We start from the raw sequence: 23,928 nt of genomic DNA, 5'->3' as shown, positions 1-23,928 counted from the left end.
CATAATACACATTAAACAGATCGGGAAACAATGAAACTCTAAACAAACATTCAGTGAACATTAACAAGAAAACATCAAAAACAATAATACCTTTTTCCCCCTTTCCAGTCAGGTGCTTATTCATTGAGTGTGTCCGTCTCAAGGTCCACCGTGTCTTATAAGTTACATGACAAGTTTCTCATTGTCATGTTAATCAAGCCAAACATTTCTGCTTTTGTTTGTGCCACCCTTCCATGCTGTCTGTAACAAACATTTCTGCCCATGCTGTCACTAAATAGCCCTCTTGTAGTATAGTCTATACCCTTCAAAATAAAGGTCTAGCCTTCTTTGGGTCCGTTACACTTACCAGTGTTGCGAGGATGAGGGGGTATATTTCTCCCCTCCAAGGGGTATCTGGGCCAAAAACAGTTAGAGAACCCCTGATCCACACAACTAAGCTCTAGCACCATGGACGGCACTCACTTATCCACACAGCTTAACTAAACATGAGCACCCTGCATAGCGACCACACACAGCACATTTGTTGACTATTTTGGACAATTTTAGACAATATACTTATATTATATTTAGAAGGCTTTAGTCTTCATGCTGAATCAATAAATAGTTCCCAAACCTTAGATAAAACTTACAAGGCATGTGTCCCCAACATTGGTCAGCAAAATTATAGCCTATATAAAAGCCAAGTATCACTTGTATGCCTATATGCATGCATTCTAGAGGCAAGTTAGCCTAGAGTCCCATACAGAAACTGCCCTTGCAAGCCCGACACCTTTTTATTTATTTATTAGGATATTTCTACCATGCAGCTCACGATCTCAGCAGCCTTCTACTCGCAGTGCAACGCGTTGTGAGCTTGTAGATTGGCTATCGGACTCGCACTGCATGTTAAAAAACAAACTCACAATTATAATAATGAACATGCACTTATCTGCACTGTGTGTGTGTGTGTGTGTGTGTGTGTGTGTGTGTGTGTGTGTGTGTGTGTTTTCACGGTGAGCCCGGCCCTGCCCTGGGCCCGTTGGTCAGGGACAGAACCCGGCCCGGCCCAACTGGCTTTTGGCTCTAATGCATTCTATGGTTCGTCGACATGCCAGTCTGACAGGCAGACGGAGTCACTAGGGATAATTAGCCCTACAGTATATACAAAATAGAAGTCCACATTATGGCATCAGCGCGTGCAATTCGGCCAGTCGTAGTTTTAAGACAGCTCACCTTAATTAATTATAATATGGGCAACTGTAGCTGTGTAGGCTGTAGGCTACTACATTGATCTCATCATGAGAGCAATCAAGTTTGGTGCCAACTAAGCCAAATGTCCCGCGAATCATTTTAATATGACGACATCATGAAATGAACCTGCACTTACATCTGACAAAGAGGATATAGGCTACCCGCCGTATGGTTGAAATTTTAAATAGCTATATATATATATATATATATATAGGCCTACGTGTCCATGATCAGAACAAATCCATTCTCCACATGGCATTCAGACAGATGACAGTGAGATGATATTAATCTAAAAGACGGACTTCCCCGCATTAATCAATGCAGCGCTGATAAATCGGATATCTATTTTACCTCTGCAGGCTAGTGTGCAATTGTTCAATAGAAATGGCTCTTTATAGGTATTTGCCAAGTAGGCCTATAGGCTATAGCCTTGAGCTTGAACTTAAATCACCGCGTTCACTGGACCAGTGCATTTTGCAAGCTCTAATGATGACGTATTTCAGTTATTCAGATATTTCCTGTTGCCTTATATGGCGTGGAATGGGCGTGGATGTTCCATTGAACCTGGCGACACCAGGCGAATCGCTTGGGAAAGAGGCGGAAAAGGTACACCGGGCGATCCGCACAAATGAAGTGATTACACCACCTTCGCTGAATGACACAGGAGCTAATCGCAGCTTGATCGGACGATATCATTACGCATCTCATTTACACTGTGGTGTATTTCTCCGTTGTGAATGAATCTATACTAGCTTCATGGGCAGCAGTGAATTCCAGTCATGTAATGGTTGTTTTGTAATGGCTGGTTTGCAGCTCGAGAAAATCAATCAATGAGAAGAAAGAAGAAACCGAGCCTCGAGTTTTCAGAAAAATCAATGTTGGAGTTGTGAATGTGTGGATTAATGAGGCCTGTCTCTCTCTCTCTCTCTCTCTCTCTCTCTCTCTCTCTCTCTCTCTCTCTCTCTCTCTCTAACTCTCTCTCTAGGTGATCTATGCTCTCAACACCAAAAATGACGAACACGAAGAGGAGATCGAATCTCTCAAAGAGGCCCATGAGGACGAGGTACACTTTTACTTTTATGCTATTTGTGTTGCCAATTACTTTCACCCGCTTTTTCTCCCACTTAAGTCGTTGTGCTATTTGGGGGCTAATGAGGCGGCAGTGGCTCAGGGTGTAGAGCGGCCGTGTGTTTCCCAGTTCGATACCGGGTTCCCCCATAGTTAGTGTCCTTGAGCAATAATTGCTCTTGATGTGCAGGTTGGTGCCTTGCATGGTTTCCTCCTAGCCTCATGTAGCGATACTAATATCACTGCGTCTCGTCCCTCTCAGTATTCGATTTGTTTTTGCAATGTCCAGCCCCATATTTGAATACTGGGCCCTGGTTCGTTATAGCCTTCATATTGTGCTACTGTTATCTACTACAAATAATATTAACATTGAGTGACTGCAGTTTCTACCAGCAGTGAAATGTCCCTTTAAAGTAAAATGATTCAGATGGCTAAAATATGACTAAAACTAAAGACTAAAACTAGTCAAAAGACTGTCTTTTCCTACTGAACTCCCTGGGCAACCAGTGACGTCCAGGAACGTCTGGATGGCAACCGAGGAAGGTTGGTGACGCTGGAGAGACAGCACGTACAGAACGTACACATGAGCAATACCCCTAGAGTCTTCTGAGAGGAGGGGAGGATGAGAGACTTGCTAGGACAGATTCAGCGGTAACAACAAGGACAGTGACACAGACGCAGAGAAGGCTCAAACAAACCACCTTGACTCAAAACGCCAGAGTAAGGCCAAGTGTGGACAAGGATGGACGCACGCACACATCACACATTCTTATAGTCTGGTGAGACGTACAGTAAGAGGACCCTAGGCAGGAAGCCAACCATAGTCCTAGAGACCTCTCAGTGCCTGCAATCCCCCGAGAACACACACCGCAGAGAGAGCCTCCTGTTGGCATAAGAGTAAGGACAATAGCTGGAAGCCTGGATGAGAGGGGCAGTGATTTGGCCAATCGCTGCTGACCCGCCAACTGGAGAGTGTTATTGTTAAGGGTATGAACACTCTAAGAAAGTTGGGGACCACCTGATGACCTCTCTTCCAGGCCAAGGCTTTATCCATTACAGATGCATTATAATCGCATCTTTGAGGTATTTACAAACTGTCTAAAACAACATCAAATGTTGCTGACCATGCCGCCTGCGAGGTCCCTTCTTAATAAACCTTTTTAATGTCACGTTGTGCTGCACTGACACCTTCAGTGATTATTCTGATGGAGAAATGTAGTGGCAGACTTAATCACAGCACAGAGCTGAATCCGGCTGGGAGTTTTATAGTGTCACTTGGCTAATTTGAGCGTTCCTTTTCAGTGTTTTTTGGTCTCATTTCCTCATTTGTCTCTTTTCAACTGTGAGTTCTCTTCGTGCATGTTTTTGTTGTCACATCGTGGTCCCGTTGCGGCTTCAGAAATCCGTGCCAAAGGAGACGTCGTCATGCAGTGTGCCAGCTCATTTATGCCTTTTCCCTCTGTGGTGCTACCACAGGACTTACTAATAATAACTCATGTGCCTGGGTATGTTATTTGTGTTTAATTGGGTCTTGGTGTACAGAAGCAGCAGCAGAATAATCCTCCTTGGGATTTAGCAGAACAACAGTTCCTAAGCCCATACATATTCCTATCCTGACTATAGTTAGGATTTGCTTCTGAAATATAAATGTTAATTTCTTTTGTAATATACCCCCAGGGCCTTTACAGTCTTACTACTGAAGACTGTAGCCTAACTTACTGTTGTAGATTTGTTAAAAAAATCAATATATATTTTCTCTTTTAGACATTTATTTCTCTTTCTTAGTGACCAGTCAAGTCACCTTTCTTGCAATCTATCTAGGAAACAATTTGTCGATGTCTGGACTAATAATCCTCAAGAGTACTGGCCATCAGTTGAGTTCAGAAACATTTATGTTTACCTGATAGACAGTCCTAGTAGAACCTACATGTAGTTTCATCATTGTTTGCTGATGCTATAGGTGGCTGTCATAGATTACCATCATGCATAGATCTACAAAAACACCATAGTCTTTGTTATGTTATAATCATGAGTTGCCCATGTACATCTAAGTCTATGTACTTGAACGTGAGATACAGTGTACTTGATATGTATTGTGTACTGCCTGAACTGTAGCATACTTTATAGATAGGCTACGAGAGACATCCCAGCGCCAGCAAGGTCAGCCTTGCTGCAGTAGGCACGTTATTATGTCTCATATCTTGTTGTCACGTCATTATCATCCAGCACTATATATGTTCCTGTTTGTGTAATAAACTTTGTGAACCTTTAGCGTGATACTTTCTCATGTCGCGTTATTGTTCTCCCGGGCCCGCCGCCGTAGTCGCCGTACCAAAGGAATACTTCAACCGGATTATCGCTCACCACCCAGCCTGCACACACTACCTGTCTGTCAGAACCAGACGAGGGTCCAGTACTTAGAGATTACAACAGTCTTCAGGGTTCAAATCCACCGTTTGCTCAAATCCGTCGCAAGCCACCACCCGCTTGCCGTCTTGGGAGTGATAATGCGCTGGGAATAAGTACTACATTGTAGTCTCTCGACGCGTAGCCAGACAACTATTCCACAATCTCCGAATGCTATATAGAGTCTGGAACTACACCTCCCAGAATCCGATTGCTGTCATTTCCGTTCATGAAAATATATTTACACTGCTAAGGAGCAAGCTATACATGCTTAGATGATTTTAATTTATATTAGAATTAATGTGCGCTACTGTAAAGACAAAACGGAAGTGGGGAGAAGGCTTCACTTTCGCTTTCTCCTTAAAGGACCACTTCACCACTTTTCAACCTATCTTCATATAATTGGTCCTCATTTATGTTCAGTTAATTTACGTGCAGTTCAGAAACCCGTCCACCAGTGACATCATCGATGGGGAATCCAAGCTGATAGCAACTGCAGGCTTTCTATTCCTGTTGCAATGCGAGGGGGATGAGAAAAAAGGGATTTTTTTTGTGATTGTGGTTAAAGTTGTTCACACACTAACTCCCTTTTCTCTTTATCGTGTGTGTGTGCGTGTGCGGGCGTGTGCGTGCATTCTTACGTTCAGGTTCAACACATCGTCACAGAGACCCGCGACAAGATCATGCAGTACAAGAGCAAGATGGCCGACGAGGCGGACCTGCGGCGCCGCCTGGCCACCCTGGAGGAGTCTGTGGAAGTCCACGAACACATGAAGAGACAGGTCAAACTACTGCTAAACTACTGTTAAACTACACACAAACACATGAAGAGACAGGTCAAACTACTGCTAAACTACTGTTAAACTACACGAACACATGAAGAGACAGGTCAAACTACTGCTAAACTACTGTTAAACTACACGAACACATGAAGAGACAGGTCAAACTACTGCTAAACTACTGTTAAACTACACACAAACACATGAAGAGACAGGTCAAACTACTGCTAAACTACTGTTAAACTACACACAAACACATGAAGAAACAGGTCAAACTACTGCTAAACTACTGTTAAACTACACACGAACACATGAAGAGACAGGTCAAACTACTGTTAAACTACTGTTAAACTACACGAACACATGAAGAGACAGGTCAAACTACTGCTAAACTACTGTTAAACTACACGAACACATGAAGAGACAGGTCAAACTACTGCTAAACTACTGTTAAACTACACACAAACACATGAAGAGACAGGTCAAACTACTGCTAAACTACTGTTAAACTACACACAAACACATGAAGAGACAGGTCAAACTACTGCTAAACTACTGTTAAACTACACACGAACACATGAAGAGACAGGTCAAACTACTGTTAAACTACACGAACACATGAAGAGACAGGTCAAACTACTGTTTAACTACTGTTAAACTACACAGGCCCTCTTTACTGTTAAAACAGGACAAGTGTCCATTTGTACACTCTCAGAGTTATAGACCTGTAAGGGTTCATTTGGAACCTCCTCGAGGAACACAGAGGGTCTCTGGACCCCACTTTGAGAACCGCTGTCCGAGGTATTGGATCGGTACTCGGTACAGTCGGTATCGACCGTTACGCATGTTCGGAATTGGTATCGGGAAGGAAAAACTGGTATCGGTACATCTCTGGCTCTAACGACAATGGCTGTGAATGATGGATTTGGAGTGAAATGCTGAATTAGCTTCCATTGTCAAGGTAGTGTGGTGTACATGCAGAATTTGTGCGCGCCATGCAGATCTAGTCTTAAGATGACGGCCGCCCTCGGCAGGAAACACGTTGGAATGTGTTTTTAATGAATCCACATGAATTCCTAATAACGGTACCCATTGTTCTGGTCTTTCTTCGTTTCATTCACGTTTCAGATTCTAAAGATATATGTGTGGAAAAAAGGCAAACGTTTGCTTATGTTGAGAATTCTTTGCATTACTGAGCGCACTGTTTAAGTGCAATTTAAGTCGCTAGAACTTTAGTTTGCTTTGTCTTAAGTATCACTTGTGCAAGAAAACGGTGTCCTGCTGTAGACTAGTTTTCTATAGGTTTACCAATTCTGTAGAACGTTATGATGATTTTCTTGCAGTGCCGTTCTGTTGTCGCTGAGTTTGCGTGCATGCTTGCATGTGTGTGTACGCGCGTTCGTGCTTGCGTGCATGTTGTGTACGTGCACACAGGCGCAATTTCAACACATACTGTATAATGACGTGTATGGGGTTTGACAAGCAACATAATTGCTCGTCATACCCCATACACGTCTTGCATCGTCCTCTCATTTGAAAGTGTCTGTGGCATATTTTAACTCATATTGATACAAATAGTTTCGACTGTTCAATATCGCGCATAGCCATTACTCTCGACAATTATGCAGCAACAACAACTACTCTCCTCATCCGGTCGTCCCTTCACAATAAAGTGTCTCCCCTTTACCTCCCAATTTTAACAGGAAATAGGTGTAACGTAACAATGTGGGAGAGAGCAAGGCAGCGAGTGAGCGATAGACGGGCGAGAGGGCTTCTGTGCAAGGGTCTGAGGCCCCTAGAGGGTGGAGGCCTGTTTCAATTGAAACTGATGAAACATAGCTAAGGCCTCCTATGGTCATACGACAAATGGCGAAGATAGCAGATCTGCAATCACAGTGGTTCGTGATCTGTACTTGTAGATGTATTCTTTTTTTTAAACATTTTGAAATGAGTTAGTTCAGTCAGATATACTCGAGCGGCTTCTCACCATGCTCATGGGCGCATACATGCGTATTACAATGGTACTACACATGATTCATATACGTCATGCCATACGCTGACGTGGCAGTCAGCTATCTAATTGCCGGGTTATTTAAGCTCACTTCAGTCTCTGTTCTTCCTGCTGTCATCCTCCTGCTGTCATTTGTCCGTGGACTGTTTCTATGCGCCTGTTTGCTCCCACCGCCTCCCCAGCACCACGGGCTCTGGTATTAGTTTGTTCCCCATGGGGGGTTGTTATTGTATATCGATCTCACCTGCTCTTAATGTTTAATGATCGTGTTTAATTGTGCCGAGCAGGGAGAAAAATTTAGCAAAGCCGAACGCCAAGATAAAATATTATATGCACACTTCATTCTATAATAAATATTGGTTATATTTATTCACTGACTGACTGAAATCTATTTGCTTCTAAAACAAGGTTAATAATTTTCAAAGTTCAAACACTTTTTTTAAAATGATTAAAATGATTTTTTTTTTTTTTAAATGCAATGAATTTCCACAGTGCGGAATGACACACAGCACTACGGTGTTAATGAAGTGAAGAATGACACACAGACATGTATAAAACAGCACTGAGGTGTTAATGAAGTGAAGCTGTCATGTTGTAGCGTAGCTGTGAGGTGTGATGATGGGATGTGTTGTGACGGAGCAGAGCAGTCCTTTCAGAAAGAAATAGGGGGTGGAAAAAAATGGTTACCACGCGCCGCGTTGAGAGCTTGTAGATCAACTATGTTCGCCATTTGTTTGGGGGGTGAAAAGAGAACCTGTTTGAAAATGTTCGCCTATGATGACATTCCCAAAATCGGGGCCGCCGTGTTAAAAGTGCAGGTTAATAAATTAATGGTTCCAAATCCATACAATAAAATGCTTATCTAAATTATAACAGAGTTTGAGATGCAATGTCATGTATTTCTCACTTCAGGCCCTGGCAGAGTTTGAGATGTACCGACAGAGGATGGAGGACTCCCAGCTCTGCACTGAGGCCCAGCACACGCAGAGAGTGGTGTCCATGAGCAGAGAGGTAAGGCACACAGACAGACAGACAGACAGACATTTCTTCCAGCCGGCTCATCACTGCCATGTATTTCATGGAAATTCCGGTGTGAGATTATTTGCGTCATGGCGCATCCCCGGCATTCCAGTCACGTGACTCACGTCCCTTCCTTTCATTTGTTCCTAGTATCGTTCCACTGTAGCGCCGACCGCCATTTTCAACGGGCTCTAACTGTTGATTGTCTCTCTGCATTCAATGTATGTGTCCACCTTGATTATTGTAAGTCACTCTGGATAAGTCTGTTCAATGCCTAAATAGTCAATATTATAGAACATTGGTTCTCCAAGTGGATAGTGATGGTACTTACTACTCAGTGAGCTATAGTTATGTTATTAGTTACTCAGTGAGTTACTGTGATAGTGAATAGTGATGGTGCTCAGTGTGTTATAGTTATGTTATAGAGCACCGAAGTCTGACGTCAATATCGGTAGAGGGTGCTAAGTCTACGGGTTCATGTACTTTTTATTTGCATTGGAATCCCCATAGGTTTTTTTTTTAGATCGCCCGATCATATAAGAACTGTGATTGAAAAATAAGCAAATCATCCCGGCCGTTTCACTCATATGGATATGAAGAATCAACTGTTACTGCTGCTGAATTAGTTACATTTTCGCTAGAAACAGACTGTATCATATAGGGGACTGACTGTCATAAACGATACAGAGGCATCTCCTCGACAATATCACCGAGACGGTTTGTTTATTTTTGGACCACAATGCTTATATGAGACGATTTTAAGATGACCAAATGTTATTCTCCATAGAGAAAAACTTCCATGAACCAGGGGTTGAGTGAGTCACGTCAGGACTTCGGCACTCTATTAGTGAAGCAATTAGTTACTCAGTGAGTTACTGTGATAGTGATGGTGAGTTATAGTTAAGTTATTAGTTACTCAGTGATAGTGATGGTGCTCAGTGTGATCGGCGCTGTGCTCAGGTGGAGGAGATGCGTCGCGACTTTGAGGAGAAGCTGCGGACGTTCGGCCTGGCCCAGGCCCAGTTCCAGGCCGACAAGCGGCGGGCGATGGACGACCTGCGGGCCGCTCACCGACACGAGGTGGACGAGCTGCTGCACAGCCAGCACGACCAGACCGCCTCCTCCACCGAGGACCAGGAGAAACTGGCCGAGCTACACCGACAAGAGGTATGGGAGGGAGGGAGAGAGAGAGGTGGAGGGAGAGATGAGTATGTTTCGGGGCAGCGGTCACCTAAAGCAGTGGTTCCCAAACTGTTTCATGTCAAGGACCCCCAAATTGACACTCATTAGCCCGCGGACCCCCATTTGAAAAGATATGCCAGGGACCCCCATGAGAGAAGATTTTTACGACTCTAGCAGTGATTTTCAACCATTTTCATTTCAAGGGGCCCCCGGTTTGATCTTAATTAGGCTATGGTCCCCCATTTAATGGCATTTCTATCTCTGGGACCCCAATTTATATTGTAAAATCAATGTTAATTTCTCTTGGTTGTTGTTGTCTTTGTCTTTTTCTTTTTGTCTGCCCACTCTTTCTTCTTTTTCTCCTTCTGAAATGTACACTCTGAAGCGATATTGCCCTTTGCCCCTGTTAAGTGTTGACTTGATGCCATATGTAGTCCTGAAGAAAGCAAGGATGTTACAGAGACACTGGAGATGGAGTCACTTGGAGGGGGGAGGGAGGGAAAAGGGGTGAAAAAAAAATCCTGGGAACTGCACTTGTGTCCTATGTATACATAGAAATGCTGTTATTGTACTGCTTTTTCCAAATAAAATAGAAAAAAATGTTAATTTAACTCAGAGAGCGAGAGTGTACAAATGGAACCAAATGGACCCATTAGCGTCCATTTTATTCCATTTGTACACTCTGAGTTACAGACCCATAAGGGTCCATTTGGTTTCTAACTATCATTTAGCTGAGGACCCCCTGGAACTCCCTCAAGGACCCCTAGGGGTCCCCGGACCCCACTATGGGAACCACTGACCTAAAGGTTAGAGGAGCACCATGGTTGCCGGCAAGTTGCTGGTTTGATTCCCACAGCCGGCAGGAAAATCAGGGTGTGGAAGTGAGTGGTCACCTTTCCCCCAACACTGTGTGCCCTTCAGCAAGGCACTGAACCTCCAACAGCTGCTCAGTAGCCAACAGTATCAGACTGTGGTTGTACTGGTCAGAACAACAGTATCAGACTGTGGTTGTACTGGTCAGTACAACAGTATCAGACTGTGGTTGTACTGGTCAGAACAACCGTATCAGACTGGTTGTACTGGTCAGAACAACAGTATCAGACTGTGGTTGTACTGGTCAGAACAACAGTATCAGACTGTGGTTGTACTGGTCAGAACAACAGTATCAGACTGGTTGTACTGGTCAGAACAACAGTATCAGACTGTGTTTGTATTTGTACTAGTAAGTCTCCCAGGTTTTAGTGTTTCTTTGTGCAGGGTGTTGCTGAAAACTAGCGCTTGTGCTCAGCTACTACCCTGGGTGAATAAAGGTGCTGACATCACTGTCACACGGCTTGTAATGGCCTTGATCTGCACGCCTCACTGCAGGCAGACCAAAGCTCTACAGAGTCTACATCACTGGTTGTCAAAGTGGGGTCCGGCAGGGACACCTAGGCGTCCTTTAGGTTTAGGGGGTCCCCAGAAAAGGTTGTCACCGCAACATAGTCACAATCACCTTAATCCTAGAGCACTAAACATGGGGGATTTTCACTCGGACAATTATATTTTTGTCATTTTCATAATCGATCGCCTCTAGAGTGTTTTGGCTACATTTAGCTGCTCCAGCCACATCCGGGATATCATCCGGTCCGTCGGTAAAAGTGCTCCGCTGATCTAAATCGCTGGGCGCTATGATTTAATGGATTAAATAACCCCGGGCAATCAAGGTGTTAAAGAAGGGTACCTCAAGTTGCCATGCTTCAATATATTTTGATGAGAAATACTTTTCATTGAATATTTTACATTGGGTAAGATATACCCGAGTTCATAGTGATGGTGTGACAAAAAATATGTTTATATACAAGCTCACAGTGCACGCTGCGAGCTTGTACATCTGCTGTTTTTAGAAAATGTTGGATTGGATCATTTCTTAATTCTTTTGGGGGGTCCCTGGCACAAGATCTTTCCAGATGAGGGTCCGTTCACTCCGTTGCCGTAAACACATCAGTTGGGGGGTCCTTGACGTGAACCACTGTTCTACAGTACATACCTCTCTCTGTCTCTCTCTGTCTCTCTCCCTCTCTCTCTCTCCAGGTGGAGTCGTTGATGGAGAGGGTGGAGGAGCTGACCAAGGACAAGGTGAGGCTGGTGGAGGAGTATGAGTCCAAGCTGGCCAAAGCCCAGGAGTTCTACGAGAGAGAGCTGGAGGCCATGAGGAGAACCCACCAGCTGACCGCTGAGAACCTGCTGGCCTGGAAGAGAACCGAGGTGACCGCTTTAAGGTTGCAGGGGTCATCAACGGACAAATGTGTCCGTGGAATTCTAGATTTTATTTTATTATCTTATCACAACACCATTATAATGTTCTTATGTTGATCATAAGACCCTGTCAGTCTCCAGGTTTCTTTTCTTCAGAATATGTATGGCACTGATTTACTACGACACTATGGCATATTAGGAGTCCAACTAGTACTATAGTGGTTCTCACATGTTTTACTACGACACTATGGCATATTAGGAGTCCAACTAGTACTATAGTGGTTCTCACATGTTTTATTTACTACGACACTATGGCATATTAGGAGGAGTCCAACTGGTACTATAGTGGTTCTCACATGTTTTATTTACTACGACACTATGGCATATTAGGAGGAGTCCAACTGGTACTATAGTGTTCTCACATGTTTTATTTACTACGACACTATGGCATATTAGGAGGAGTCCAACTAGTACTATAGTGGTTCTCACATGTTTTATTTACTACGACACTATGGCATATTAGGAGGAGTCCAACTAGTACTATAGTGGTTCTCACATGTTTTATTTACTACGACACTATGGCATATTAGGAGTCCAACTAGTACTATAGTGGTTCTCACATGTTTTATTTACTACGACACTATGGCATATTAGGAGGAGTCCAACTAGTACTATAGTGGTTCTCACATGTTTTATTTACTACGACACTATGGCATATTAGGAGGAGTCCAACTAGTACTATAGTGGTTCTCACATGTTTTATTTACTACGACACTATGGCATATTAGGAGGAGTCCAACTAGTACTATAGTGGTTCTCACATGTTTTATTTACTACGACACTATGGCATATTAGGAGGAGTCCAACTGGTACTATAGTGGTTCTCACATGTTTTATTTACTACGACACTATGGCATATTAGGAGGAGTCCAACTAGTACTATAGTGGTTCTCACATGTTTTATTTACTACGACACTATGGCATATTAGGAGGAGTCCAACTAGTACTATAGTGGTTCTCACATGTTTTATTTACTATGACACTATGGCATATTAGGAGGAGTCCAACTAGTACTATAGTGGTTCTCACATGTTTTATTTACTACGACACTATGGCATATTAGGAGTCCAACTAGTACTATAGTGGTTCTCACATGTTTTATTTACTACGACACTATGGCATATTAGGAGGAGTCCAACTAGTACTATAGTGGTTCTCACATGTTTTATTTACTACGACACTATGGCATATTAGGAGGAGTCCAACTAGTACTATAGTGGTTCTCACATGTTTTATTTACTACGACACTATGGCATATTAGGAGGAGTCCAACTAGTACTATAGTGGTTCTCACATGTTTTATTTACTACGACACTATGGCATATTAGGAGGAGTCCAACTGGTACTATAGTGGTTCTCACATGTTTTATTTACTACGACACTATGGCATATTAGGAGGAGTCCAACTAGTACTATAGTGGTTCTCACATGTTTTATTTACTACGACACTATGGCATATTAGGAGGAGTCCAACTAGTACTATAGTGGTTCTCACATGTTTTATTTACTACGACACTATGGCATATTAGGAGTCCAACTAGTACTACTTAAGGACCACCATAACTCTTGAGTGTACAAATGGAAGTTTGGAACCTAATCGACCCCTAATGATCCTTTTGGTTCCATTTGAACACTACAGACCTGTTATTATTGTTATTATTGTCCACTCGTGTTATATGTCTGTGGCAAGAATGAAATGTTTACAAAAATGTCCACTACAAGCCAGCATGGTGACAACCCCTGTAAGGCGATGGTTCCCAAACTGGGGGACTTTGACCCCCCAGTAAAAAAAACACTTTGTGTTTGAAATAGACACTCATGCTTTCTAAGGTGTGATTTGGGGCCCTAAGGATGAATACAAAATGAATATCAACATCCTAATACTGTCCAATAATTAGATTGGGAAATTATGACAAGCAGTTGCTGCTGTCAAAATATCTCATACTGGCCAATCAGAATGCATGTTGCCACAAATTTATAGAGTTGTGCCGATACCGATACTGGTATCGGGTACTCTGGCCGATACCACCCTAAAGTACTCGATACTTTGAGCCGAGTACTAAAACATTCAATTGACACTAGGCTGAATGATCAATGCAACGGGAGCAAGTCTGACCCAACACTGCAGCAAAATGAGCAAAGCGCCCAAAACTGACAAGTGTAGAACGGAGATCCATCGGCATCTATGTTTATATTCGGCGGGCGACACTATCAGATGAATAAATTAACATTTTGATTATTGGACAATTATTATTATTGGACAATTAACATTAAAAGTATTTATTTTATTTACATTAGACCACCAGGTCAAAAAAAAAAAGTACTCCATGAAGTGTAGATTTGTGTATATTCAGCGGGCAGCATTATTATTTGGCGAACATTTTACCTAATTTCTCTGTTCATTGTCGATGGCAAATGTGGGGAAAATATGATGTAAACTTTCCCTTCATTGTCAATGGCATTTAATGTTTATGTTGCGGACATTTTGTGGGGACAATTAAAAGCTGTATATAGGAGGGGCTAGCAGCGCCCCTCAAAAATAATAATACGTAAATAATGGACCTTGGCGTGAAACAGGTTGAAACCCACTTTGTCCACTGGACTAACGTACTGCTCTGCTCCGAAAAAGGTGGAACTTCGTAAGGAGTTCCAGGCCCAGGAGGGGGTGCTGCAGCGCTCGCTGTCCAAGCTGAGGACGGAGCTCCAGAGAGCCCAGGAGGAGGCCCGGGAGAACCGCGACAAGACCAACAGGCTGCAGACCTCGCTCACCAGCTCCGAGGGCACCATCAAGGTAGGGTTTATTTAAAGACCTGGCTCACCAGCTCCGAGGGCACCATCAAGGTAGGGTTTATTTAAAGACCTGGCTCACCAGCTCCGAGGGCACCATCAAGGTAGGGTTTATTTAAAGACCTGGCTCACCAGCTCCGAGGGCACCATCAAGGTAGGGTTTATTTAAAGACCTGGCTCACCAGCTCCGAGGGCACCATCAAGGTAGGGTTTATTTAAAGACCTGGCTCACCAGCGCCGAGGGCACCATCAAGGTACAGTAGGGTTTATTTAAAGACCTGGCTCACCAGCTCCGAGGGCACCATCAAGGTACAGTAGGGTTTATTTAAAGACCTGGCTCACCAGCTCCGAGGGCACCATCAAGGTAGGGTTTATTTAAAGACCTGGCTCACCAGCGCCGAGGGCACCATCAAGGTAGGGTTTATTTAAAGACCTGGCTCACCAGCTCCGAGGGCACCATCAAGGTACAGTAGGGTTTATTTAAAGACCTGGCTCACCAGCTCCGAGGGCACCATCAAGGTACAGTAGGGTTTATTTAAAGACCTGGCTCACCAGCGCCGAGGGCACCATCAAGGTAGGGTTTATTTAAAGACCTGGCTCACCAGCTCCGAGGGCACCATCAAGGTAGGGTTTATTTAAAGACCTGGCTCACCAGCTCCGAGGGCACCATCAAGGTAGGGTTTATTTAAAGACCTGGCTCACCAGCTCCACGGGCACCATCAAGGTAGGGTTTATTTAAAGACCTGGCTCACCAGCTCCGAGGGCACCATCAAGGTAGGGTTTATTTAAAGACCTGGCTCACCAGCTCCGAGGGCACCATCAAGGTAGGGTTTATTTAAAGACCTGGCTCACCAGCTCCGAGGGCACCATCAAGGTAGGGTTTATTTAAAGACCTGGCTCACCAGCTCCGAGGGCACCATCAAGGTAGGGTTTATTTAAAGACCTGGCTCACCAGCTCCGAGGGCACCATCAAGGTACAGTAGGGTTTATTTAAAGACCTGGCTCACCAGCTCCGAGGGCACCATCAAGGTAGGGTTTATTTAAAGACCTGGCTCACCAGCGCCTAGTATCAAGGTAGGGTTTATGTAACCCATAGCCCGCCACTAAAACCCCCCGAGCACTGTTGCTACCGCCACCGTAGACTCTCGCTTTCTGGATGGAGTTATGTAACATTTAATCTGTACCACTTGTTATTAATGGATATAACAGATGAATGTGAGAAAATGGTTAGTCCGGAATTCTTCTTTAATTTTTATTTAGTTTTCGTCAGTGAAACAAAGGTATTCCACCAACATTTTTCGTCATAGTTTTATTAGAAAAATCAACACTGGATTCTTTCTGTGCATGTGTGCGTGCGTGTGTGCTTGTGTGTGTGTGCGTGCGTGTTCCAGAACCTTCATAAACAGCTGGAGGAGGCCATCCAGGACGGAGAGATCTGGGAGATGCAGCTGAAAGACACAGAGTACGAACTGGAGAGCAGCCGAGACAGAGTCCAGCAGCAAGCTACTGAGATTCTGCACAAAGCTAGTGAGTCCAGCAGCAAGCTACTGAGATACTGCACAAAGCTAGTGAGTTCAGCAGCAACAAGCTACTGAGATACTGCATAAAGCTAGTGAGTCCAGCAGCAACAAGCTACTGAGATACTGCATAAAGCTAGTGAGTTCAGCAACAACAAGCTACTGAGATACTGCACAAAGCTAGTGAGTCCAGCAGCAAGCTACTGAGATACTGCACAAAGCTAGTGAGTCCAGCAGCAACAAGCTACTGAGATACTGCATAAAGCTAGTGAGTTCAGCAACAACAAGCTACTGAGATACTGCACAAAGCTAGTGAGTCCAGCAGCAAGCTACTGAGATACTGCACAAAGCTAGTGAGTCCAGCAACAACAAGCTACTGAGATACTGCACAAAGCTAGTGAGTCCAGCATCAACAAGCTACTGAGATACTGCACAAAGCTAGTGAGTTCAGCAGCAACAAGCTACTGAGATACTGCACAAAGCTAGTGAGTTCAGCAACAACAAGCTACTGAGATACTGCACAAAGCTAGTGAGTCCAGCAGAAAGCTACTGAGATACTGCACAAAGCTAGTATAGAGCACCGAAGTCTGACGTCAATATCGCTAGAGGAGTGTCCACGGGTTTGTGTACTTTCTATTTGTATTATAATCCCCATAAGGGGATTTTAGATCGCCTTATATAAGAACTGTGTTTTAAAAATAAACAAATCATCCCGGCTCATATGGATATGAAGAATCAACTGACTGCGAGAAAATGCTAATGTTACTGCTGCCGAATTAGTTACATTTTCGCTAGAAACAGACTGTATCAAATATGAGTGACTGACTGTCATAAACGATACAGAGACACCTCCCCGACAATATCGCAGAGACAATTTCCTCTCCTCTCCTCTCCTCTCCTCTCCTCTCCTCTCCTCTCCTCTCCTCTCCTCTCTTCTCCTCTCCTCTCCTCTCCTCTCCTCTCCTCTCCTCTCCTCTCCTCTCCTCTCCTCAAAAATGTGCACAAGGATGCTAACGCACACCAAAATCCTTTTTAGCGGTCCTGGCCCACGGGAGAGAACTTGAAGAGGGAATCTTGAAACAACAAGAAAGTGGCCGCACACGCCAATAGCCAGAGTACCAATATTTTATTTAGGGCAGCATGCAGGTAGACAGAATCCAACGTTTCGGCGGTTAAGCCTTCCTTCATCAGGGAATACAGAGCACAACATGGTTCACACTTAAATATGTTGCCAGAGAGTCATGCAACCAATCAGAAGGGGTTAGGGGAACACGGGTTAAATACCAGTCCCTGTGCTATGAGAAATTGGGATCAAGGTCATGGGATGTCTCAAGTTCAAGTACAGGAAGAGTTACCTAAAAAATGACTATAAGGCCTCATATAAGAGGCTCTGGAATATCGATTCCTTGTCAGAGAGACATTTAAATACATCTGAGAAATACAGCAGATATACAGTTATGAAACGAAAAACCATACAACAGTAAAAAATAACAGATCTACAAACTCACATCAAATGTAACTACATGGATCCATATGCAGGTCCATTTGGTTCCATTTGCACACACTCTCAGAGTTATGGTGGTCACATCGTGTGCGTTTAATTCTTTGTATTTTTTTATTTTTTATTTTCAAGTTTGGATCCTCAAACTGCAGTTTACAGAGACATAGTTACAGATCAGTTAACTCATTACAAATTATGTCATTGCATGTGACACAGGTGTGCACCTAGAGCCATCTCAAGGTACAACATGTTCAGTAGTAATTTTATTTTGCATGGCTGCTTCCCCCCCCATGATGACAGAGCATAGGCATGAGCCTAGCTTGCCTCTGCATAAAAACGTTTGAGAATGGTCGTTGAAATGCAAACGTTTGAGAACCTCTGCTATTGTAATTGTATATCAGACGTGAAGTCCACATACCAGCTCTGACAGTGTAGATAAAACCTGGTTCCACATAACCAGCTGTGACACTGTGGAACCAGACTTGCTTTGCAGAACTTTTTACTCCACTACAATTATTTGACAGTTTTAGTTACTTGTTATTACTGTTACTTTGTAGATTTATATTATTACCGTGGGTCGGTCGGACCCACGGTTGTTCAGAACTGCTCCAAAAAGGCCTCTTCACGGGTTCTGAACAGGGCCCCTGCCCAGTGTCCATATATGGAGCAGACATAATTCTGACGCCTGCATAGACTCCATATTTGGGCATGCCTGACAAAGAACTCCATATATGGGCATAAAAGGGACACAGACATAATGTCTGGGTGGGGAATTCATTTCCAACTTGCATCGTTCCAAGTAGGCCAGTGCCCAACGGGCACCGCTGTAGAGGCTCCAACGGGCACGGCTCTAGTCATAAAATAAACAACCAGTTCTAGAACCAACTTTTGGTGGAAAAGGGGCCTCCGCGATGCGTCATGTTGCAAGCTTGTAGATGCTGCTATTTATTATTTTTCTCAGAAAGGTTGACACATTTTGAAACACATTTTGATGTCAATACTTAAGTAATTGGACTTGTAAGGGTGCGGCTGTCGAAATTCTGCAGGAACAGGAACAGAGCAGGTTCTTATTTATTTTGGTCAGACTCTGCACATAGACAGAATTAAAGTATTTCTAGTTCTACATTGCGATATTGTGTCTTCTTCCATCCTTCTGGTGTGTTTGCTGCCGCGTCAGATTATCTGTGACGTCTGGAACCTTGTACACTGGCGAGGACAAGCAGCCATGTATCCGTGTCTGAAGCCATCATCTTCATGAAACAACGTCATGAATGATTCACGAATATGGGATCGGGAGATATTTTCAGCCGCCGTTAAATGCGCGTTGCTTGTGTGTTGTGTTACTGTTGACATGTCACATTTCTGCATCAGGTTTTGTCGGTGGTTCCAGCAGGACTGCTGCTAAAAAATGAAAAGTTAAGTCTATTTTGGACGCAGAATAAAGTGCTTGGGGAAGCTAGCATGGCGCGCTGGTCGCATTTACACAAGGTATTAAAGTTTCATGCCAAGTTTAATAATTAAACACCAATGCAGAGGAAAAGGTGTATTTGCTGCGAGCAGTGGTGTAAAGTAATTAGTTACATTTACACAAGTACTGTCCATTTACAAGAGTATTTCCAATTTTCTATACTTTTATCACGGCAGGGCTACACTGGGGAAGCAGCACTGGGGTAGCAGCTAAGTGGCTGTACTGACAATGTGTCCGTCCTGCGGGGAGTTCCGTATGTACTGTTTTTTTTCCCTCTGAAGGCGAGGCGAAGGGCTGCGTAACCCCTGCGGACACGCGGAAAAACAGAGCAAATATTCACACGCGGAGCTTACGCACAACCTACGCACCGCACCCGCACTCGGTGTAGCCGGGTTCCATTGATTATAGTGGCAGCATACCGTTACGGACTCCGCGAACAGGGCGGAGCAATTCCGCGCCAATTCCGTCCCCAGTGTAGCCCGGGCCTTATACTTCTACTCCACTACATCTCAGAGTACAAATATTGTACTTTTACTCCACTACAATTATTTGAAAACTGGGATTATTATTATAACGCATACATTAACTACTTCAGCCCTATTTAAACTTTGGCTATTTGAAAATGTACAAGCTCACAACGATGTGACGCATTGTGAGCTTGTAGATCTGCTATTTTTGGCATTGAGATACAAAGGACTCACCCTAGGATGACAGGATGACTTTGCATTCATTGATTTTATAATTCTCCTCTCTGAGAAGTTGCCAGGGAAACTGCCCTCGCACCTTCAAAGGTTAAAGCATATGTAAACACCGGAGATTCTATCGCCGCCATGGTTACAGCCATTGCCATGGTTATAGGCTTTTAGTTCTACTGTCTGGATCTCTTCTCCACTAGTCCGTCCCTAACATTTTAGTCTAGTTTTTATTTGTTGAAGAAATTGTCACTATAGTCATAGTTTTAGTCATCATACCGTAGCTTTTTATTTAGTTTTTATCAGTGAAAAAAGTTACAGTCGAGTCATCGAAGCACATTTCTTTGTCATAGTTTTAGGCGAGCAGAGAGGAAATGTATTGGGAACACTGGCTCACAGGCCTGTGCTAGACTTTATATTGATCTGTCTTCTGTCTACATGGGCAGGGTTTAATGGCAGCCATCGATCGCTCCATCTATCGATCAGTTTCTCTTCTCTGTTTTCCGCACTGTTCTCAGCCAGAGGTGGGTAGAGGAGCCAAAAACTGTACTCGAAAAGTGCTGTTGCTTTGAAACAATTAGTCATCAAGAATCCATATGGTTACTTACCATTCCAGCTAGAGTACGCATGTACTCTAGTTCAAAGACTACTCGAATGTCTGCAATATGAATTTGTCCAATATAAATACATAAAATTGCTGACATCTCTGAGTGAGTTAAATACATATAATGTGTGGAGGCAAGAAAGCAGCCAGGTGCTCGATGGAGACGTGCAGGTAGATAAAATAAGTAAAAATAGTAAAAAAGTGCTCCTGGGCTGGATACTCTCCCGGGATAAGACATAATTTGAAAAAAGGCGGAGATCCGGGCACACAAAATATTTAAAAGAGGAGAAGAATTATTATTAAACCAACATGTTTCGACCTATATCGGTCTTCACCAGGGCTTTACTCCTGTGGTGAGTGGAAGTTCAAAAACATTATATTCTTCCCAAACTACTTAAATGAGAAGTACAGTATGTTGCCATAAAAAATGCTCTAGAACTACAGTTTATTCGAAAAGTAAATGCAAATGTAACTAATGGCTAACCCACCTGGGTACTCAGCATTCTGCTCAGTTCCGGTGCCGTGGCGCGCACACCACCACGGCTGGCAGAAAAGTGCAAACGTGTTGCCCAGCCTCGTGACTCAGCCCTTCATCACAGCCATGAATATTTCACACAATAAAAGCCTCCATGCAGGACAACATGCCAAGAGAGGCAGTGGTGTAAAGTAACTAAGTGCATTTACTTAAGTACTGTACTTAAGTACAATTATCATATAGGTATTTGTACTTTACTTGAGTATTTTCAATTTCCAATACTTTTACTTCTACTCCACTACATCTCAGATCCAAATATTGTACTCTTACTCCACTACATTTATTTGACAGCTTCAGTTAATAGTTTTTGGCCGTTTGAAAATAGCAGATCTACAAGCTCACAATGCGTCGCGAATCGTGATGCGATCGGCTATTTTTAAAAGATGTGACATTCTGCATGAATAGAGTACTTTCTACTTGTGGTACTATAAGTACATTTTGATACCAATACTTTTGTACTTTTACTCAAGTACATTTTTCATTCCGGAGTACTTTTTCCACCACTGCGTGGAGTGTGCTTGAGGGCAGCGGTGGAGCTTTTTAACCCATTTAGATCAGGAAAACCCACACGTTTTAATACCTTTCAATCAGGCAGAAACCTCGTATGAAGTTTCAGATTTTTTTTCCCCGTAAATTATATCCCAATTTCATCATACATGGGTGTAGCCGATCTACAAGCGCACGACGCCTCGCAACACGCGAGCTGTTGTGCGCTTGTAGATCGGCTATTTTCATCATTTAAAACCGTTTTTTTAAATGTTGATTATTTTTGGACACTTAATTCCCACCCGACCACAGCAATATAAATTAACAAAAAATAACTTACATTTTGAGTAATCAAATTCTGCCCGAATCCGACCCTACCCGACCCGACGTTTTCGGGCCGGGCCAGGCCCAAAATACTATGTTAATTAGCCTGCCGGTCGATGGAAACAAAGAACATTGGTATAGGTCAGATCAGGTTGTGTAACACAGTGTTGTGTCCATGTACAGGTCAGACCAGGTCTTAACTGCCCGAATTAAAAGATATTTTATCCTGTTGACTGATGGAGTTTTAACTGGAGTTTTAACACTAACCTTTGAAAAATCATCCAATATTCTGTTATTTTGTGTTATTCCGACCAGTTATTGGTACGACATGCGGAAAACGACCGGATTAAGGTTGGCGAACATGCGTTAAGGTTGGCGACCGGATTAAGGTTGGTGAACATGCGTTAAGGTTGGCGAACATGTGCTGCTCCGTGCTTGCGGTTATGGTTAGGTTAGGGTTTGAGGTAGGTTGTCGTTGTCGGACCAATGACTGTTCGGAACTTAGTACTGCACCCCTCTTGTGACATCTGGACCGCTTGCAACGACCTGATCTAACCTGCGTGCGGGTGGACAGAAACCAACGCTGGGTTAACACATTCGAGTTTCCCGAGTTGTGGCCATAGGTCCTTCTCTGCTAAAACCGAGTTACCCGAGTTTTTCTGTCCACCCGCACGCAGGTCAGATCGGGTCGTTGCAGGCGGCCCAGATGTCCCACGAGGCCACCATCAGGGACCTGGACACAGAGCAGGGCCGACTGAAGGAGAAGATCAACCGACTGGAGGAGGAGAGAGAGTCCCTGTTCAACCAGAGCCACGCTCACGACGAGCAGCACAAACAGACTGTACTCAAACTGGAACAGGTGAATAGTACTACTAGACACATGACACCTGACCTATCCAAACTTCTCTTCACTTTACCTGCATTTTCCCTGTAAAGTCTTCCCCCATGTGTATGTGGCTAAAACCAACCAACTACCGTCATGTAGTTCATGCGTGTGTGGATTAAACCAACTACCATCATGTAATTCAGTGGGTCCCAAACTTTTTCATGTTAAGGACCCCCAAATTGACACTCATTAGCCCACGGACACCCATTTGGAAATAATATGCCGGGGACCCCCATAAGAGAAGAGTTTTTACGGCTGTAGCAGTGATTCTCAACCTGTTTAATTTCAAGGACCCCCAGACCCCCATTTAATGGAATTTCTATCTCTGGGACACCCAATTTATATTGTAAAATCAATGTTAATTTAACTCTGAGAGTGTACAACACTCTGAGTTACAGACCCATAAGGGTCCATTTGGTTCCAAACTATCATTTAGCTGGGGACCCCCTCAGGGACCCCTGGGGGTCCCCGGACACCACTTTGGGAACCACTGATGTAATTGTGTGTGTGTGTGTGTGTGTGTGTGTGTGTGCGTGTGCGCGTGTGTGCGTGTGCGCGTGCGCGGGCCAGTCGCTGCGTGACGAGCACCAGGGCTACGAGAAGGAGCTGACGCGGCTGCGCGCACGCTACGAGGAGGAGGCGCAGCGCTTCAAGGAGGCGCAGCGCGCCGCCCTGGAGGCCATGGAGGAGAAGCACAGCGACATGCGTGAGGAGGCGCTGCAGGAGAAAGAGCAGGAGAAGAAACGCATGATTAACGTGAGTTGTGGAAACGCCGGAAACGCCGGAGATCTGAAAAAAATCATTAACATGGTGAAACACATCTTGATGATGTCATCAAGATGTGTTTCACCATGTTAATGATTTTTTTCATACTTACAGTTCTAGGAAACACAGCATGGGGGGACTTTTTTATCATTTCCACACAACAGCTCTAAGGTATATTAATGACATAGTAAAATGTTGAAAATGGGTGGTTTTCCCCTTTAAGCAATCACACTGCATTTCGGTGGCAGTAACATTAGTTTATTTTTGGAACACGTACTATGAAATAAGTCTTTAGGGATTCAGAATGGGGGAAAAAAATCACACCCGTGTGAACTGAGTGGTGTAAGGTCTTATATAGACTGATCAACT

General features: G+C 43.8%; 1 protein-coding gene across 7 annotated transcripts in view; it reads left to right on the top strand.

Annotated features, from left to right (window-relative positions):
• LOC306917492 (protein FAM184A-like) overlaps positions 1 to 23,928 on the top strand; it is a 73,175-nt gene that overhangs the window by 15,977 nt on the left and 33,270 nt on the right. For 6 of the 7 annotated variants that reach the window (XR_013789197.1, XR_013789198.1, XR_013789199.1 and 3 more), the window contains exons 2-10: positions 2,216 to 2,293; positions 5,352 to 5,486; positions 8,407 to 8,505; positions 9,454 to 9,681; positions 11,770 to 11,943; positions 14,624 to 14,785; positions 16,173 to 16,308; positions 22,586 to 22,767; positions 23,365 to 23,550. Coding sequence is in view for 3 of the 7 variants with exons in the window: in XM_079495754.1 (XP_079351880.1) it covers positions 2,216 to 2,293; positions 5,352 to 5,486; positions 8,407 to 8,505; positions 9,454 to 9,681; positions 11,770 to 11,943; positions 14,624 to 14,785; positions 16,173 to 16,308; positions 22,586 to 22,767; positions 23,365 to 23,550 (1,380 nt within the window). In the remaining 4 variants the exon portion in view is untranslated. The remainder of the gene's footprint in view (positions 1 to 2,215; positions 2,294 to 5,351; positions 5,487 to 8,406; positions 8,506 to 9,453; positions 9,682 to 11,769; positions 11,944 to 14,623; positions 14,786 to 16,172; positions 16,309 to 22,585; positions 22,768 to 23,364; positions 23,551 to 23,928) is intronic. The other variant, XM_079495753.1, reaches the window with a different exon arrangement.

This window comes from Electrona antarctica (assembly GCF_951216825.1).
Source record: "Electrona antarctica genome assembly, chromosome: 24".
Classification (NCBI taxonomy): domain Eukaryota; kingdom Metazoa; phylum Chordata; class Actinopteri; order Myctophiformes; family Myctophidae; genus Electrona; species Electrona antarctica.
Note: the sequence above shows the minus strand (reverse complement) of the source record. Positions and strands in the feature narration are given on the sequence as shown.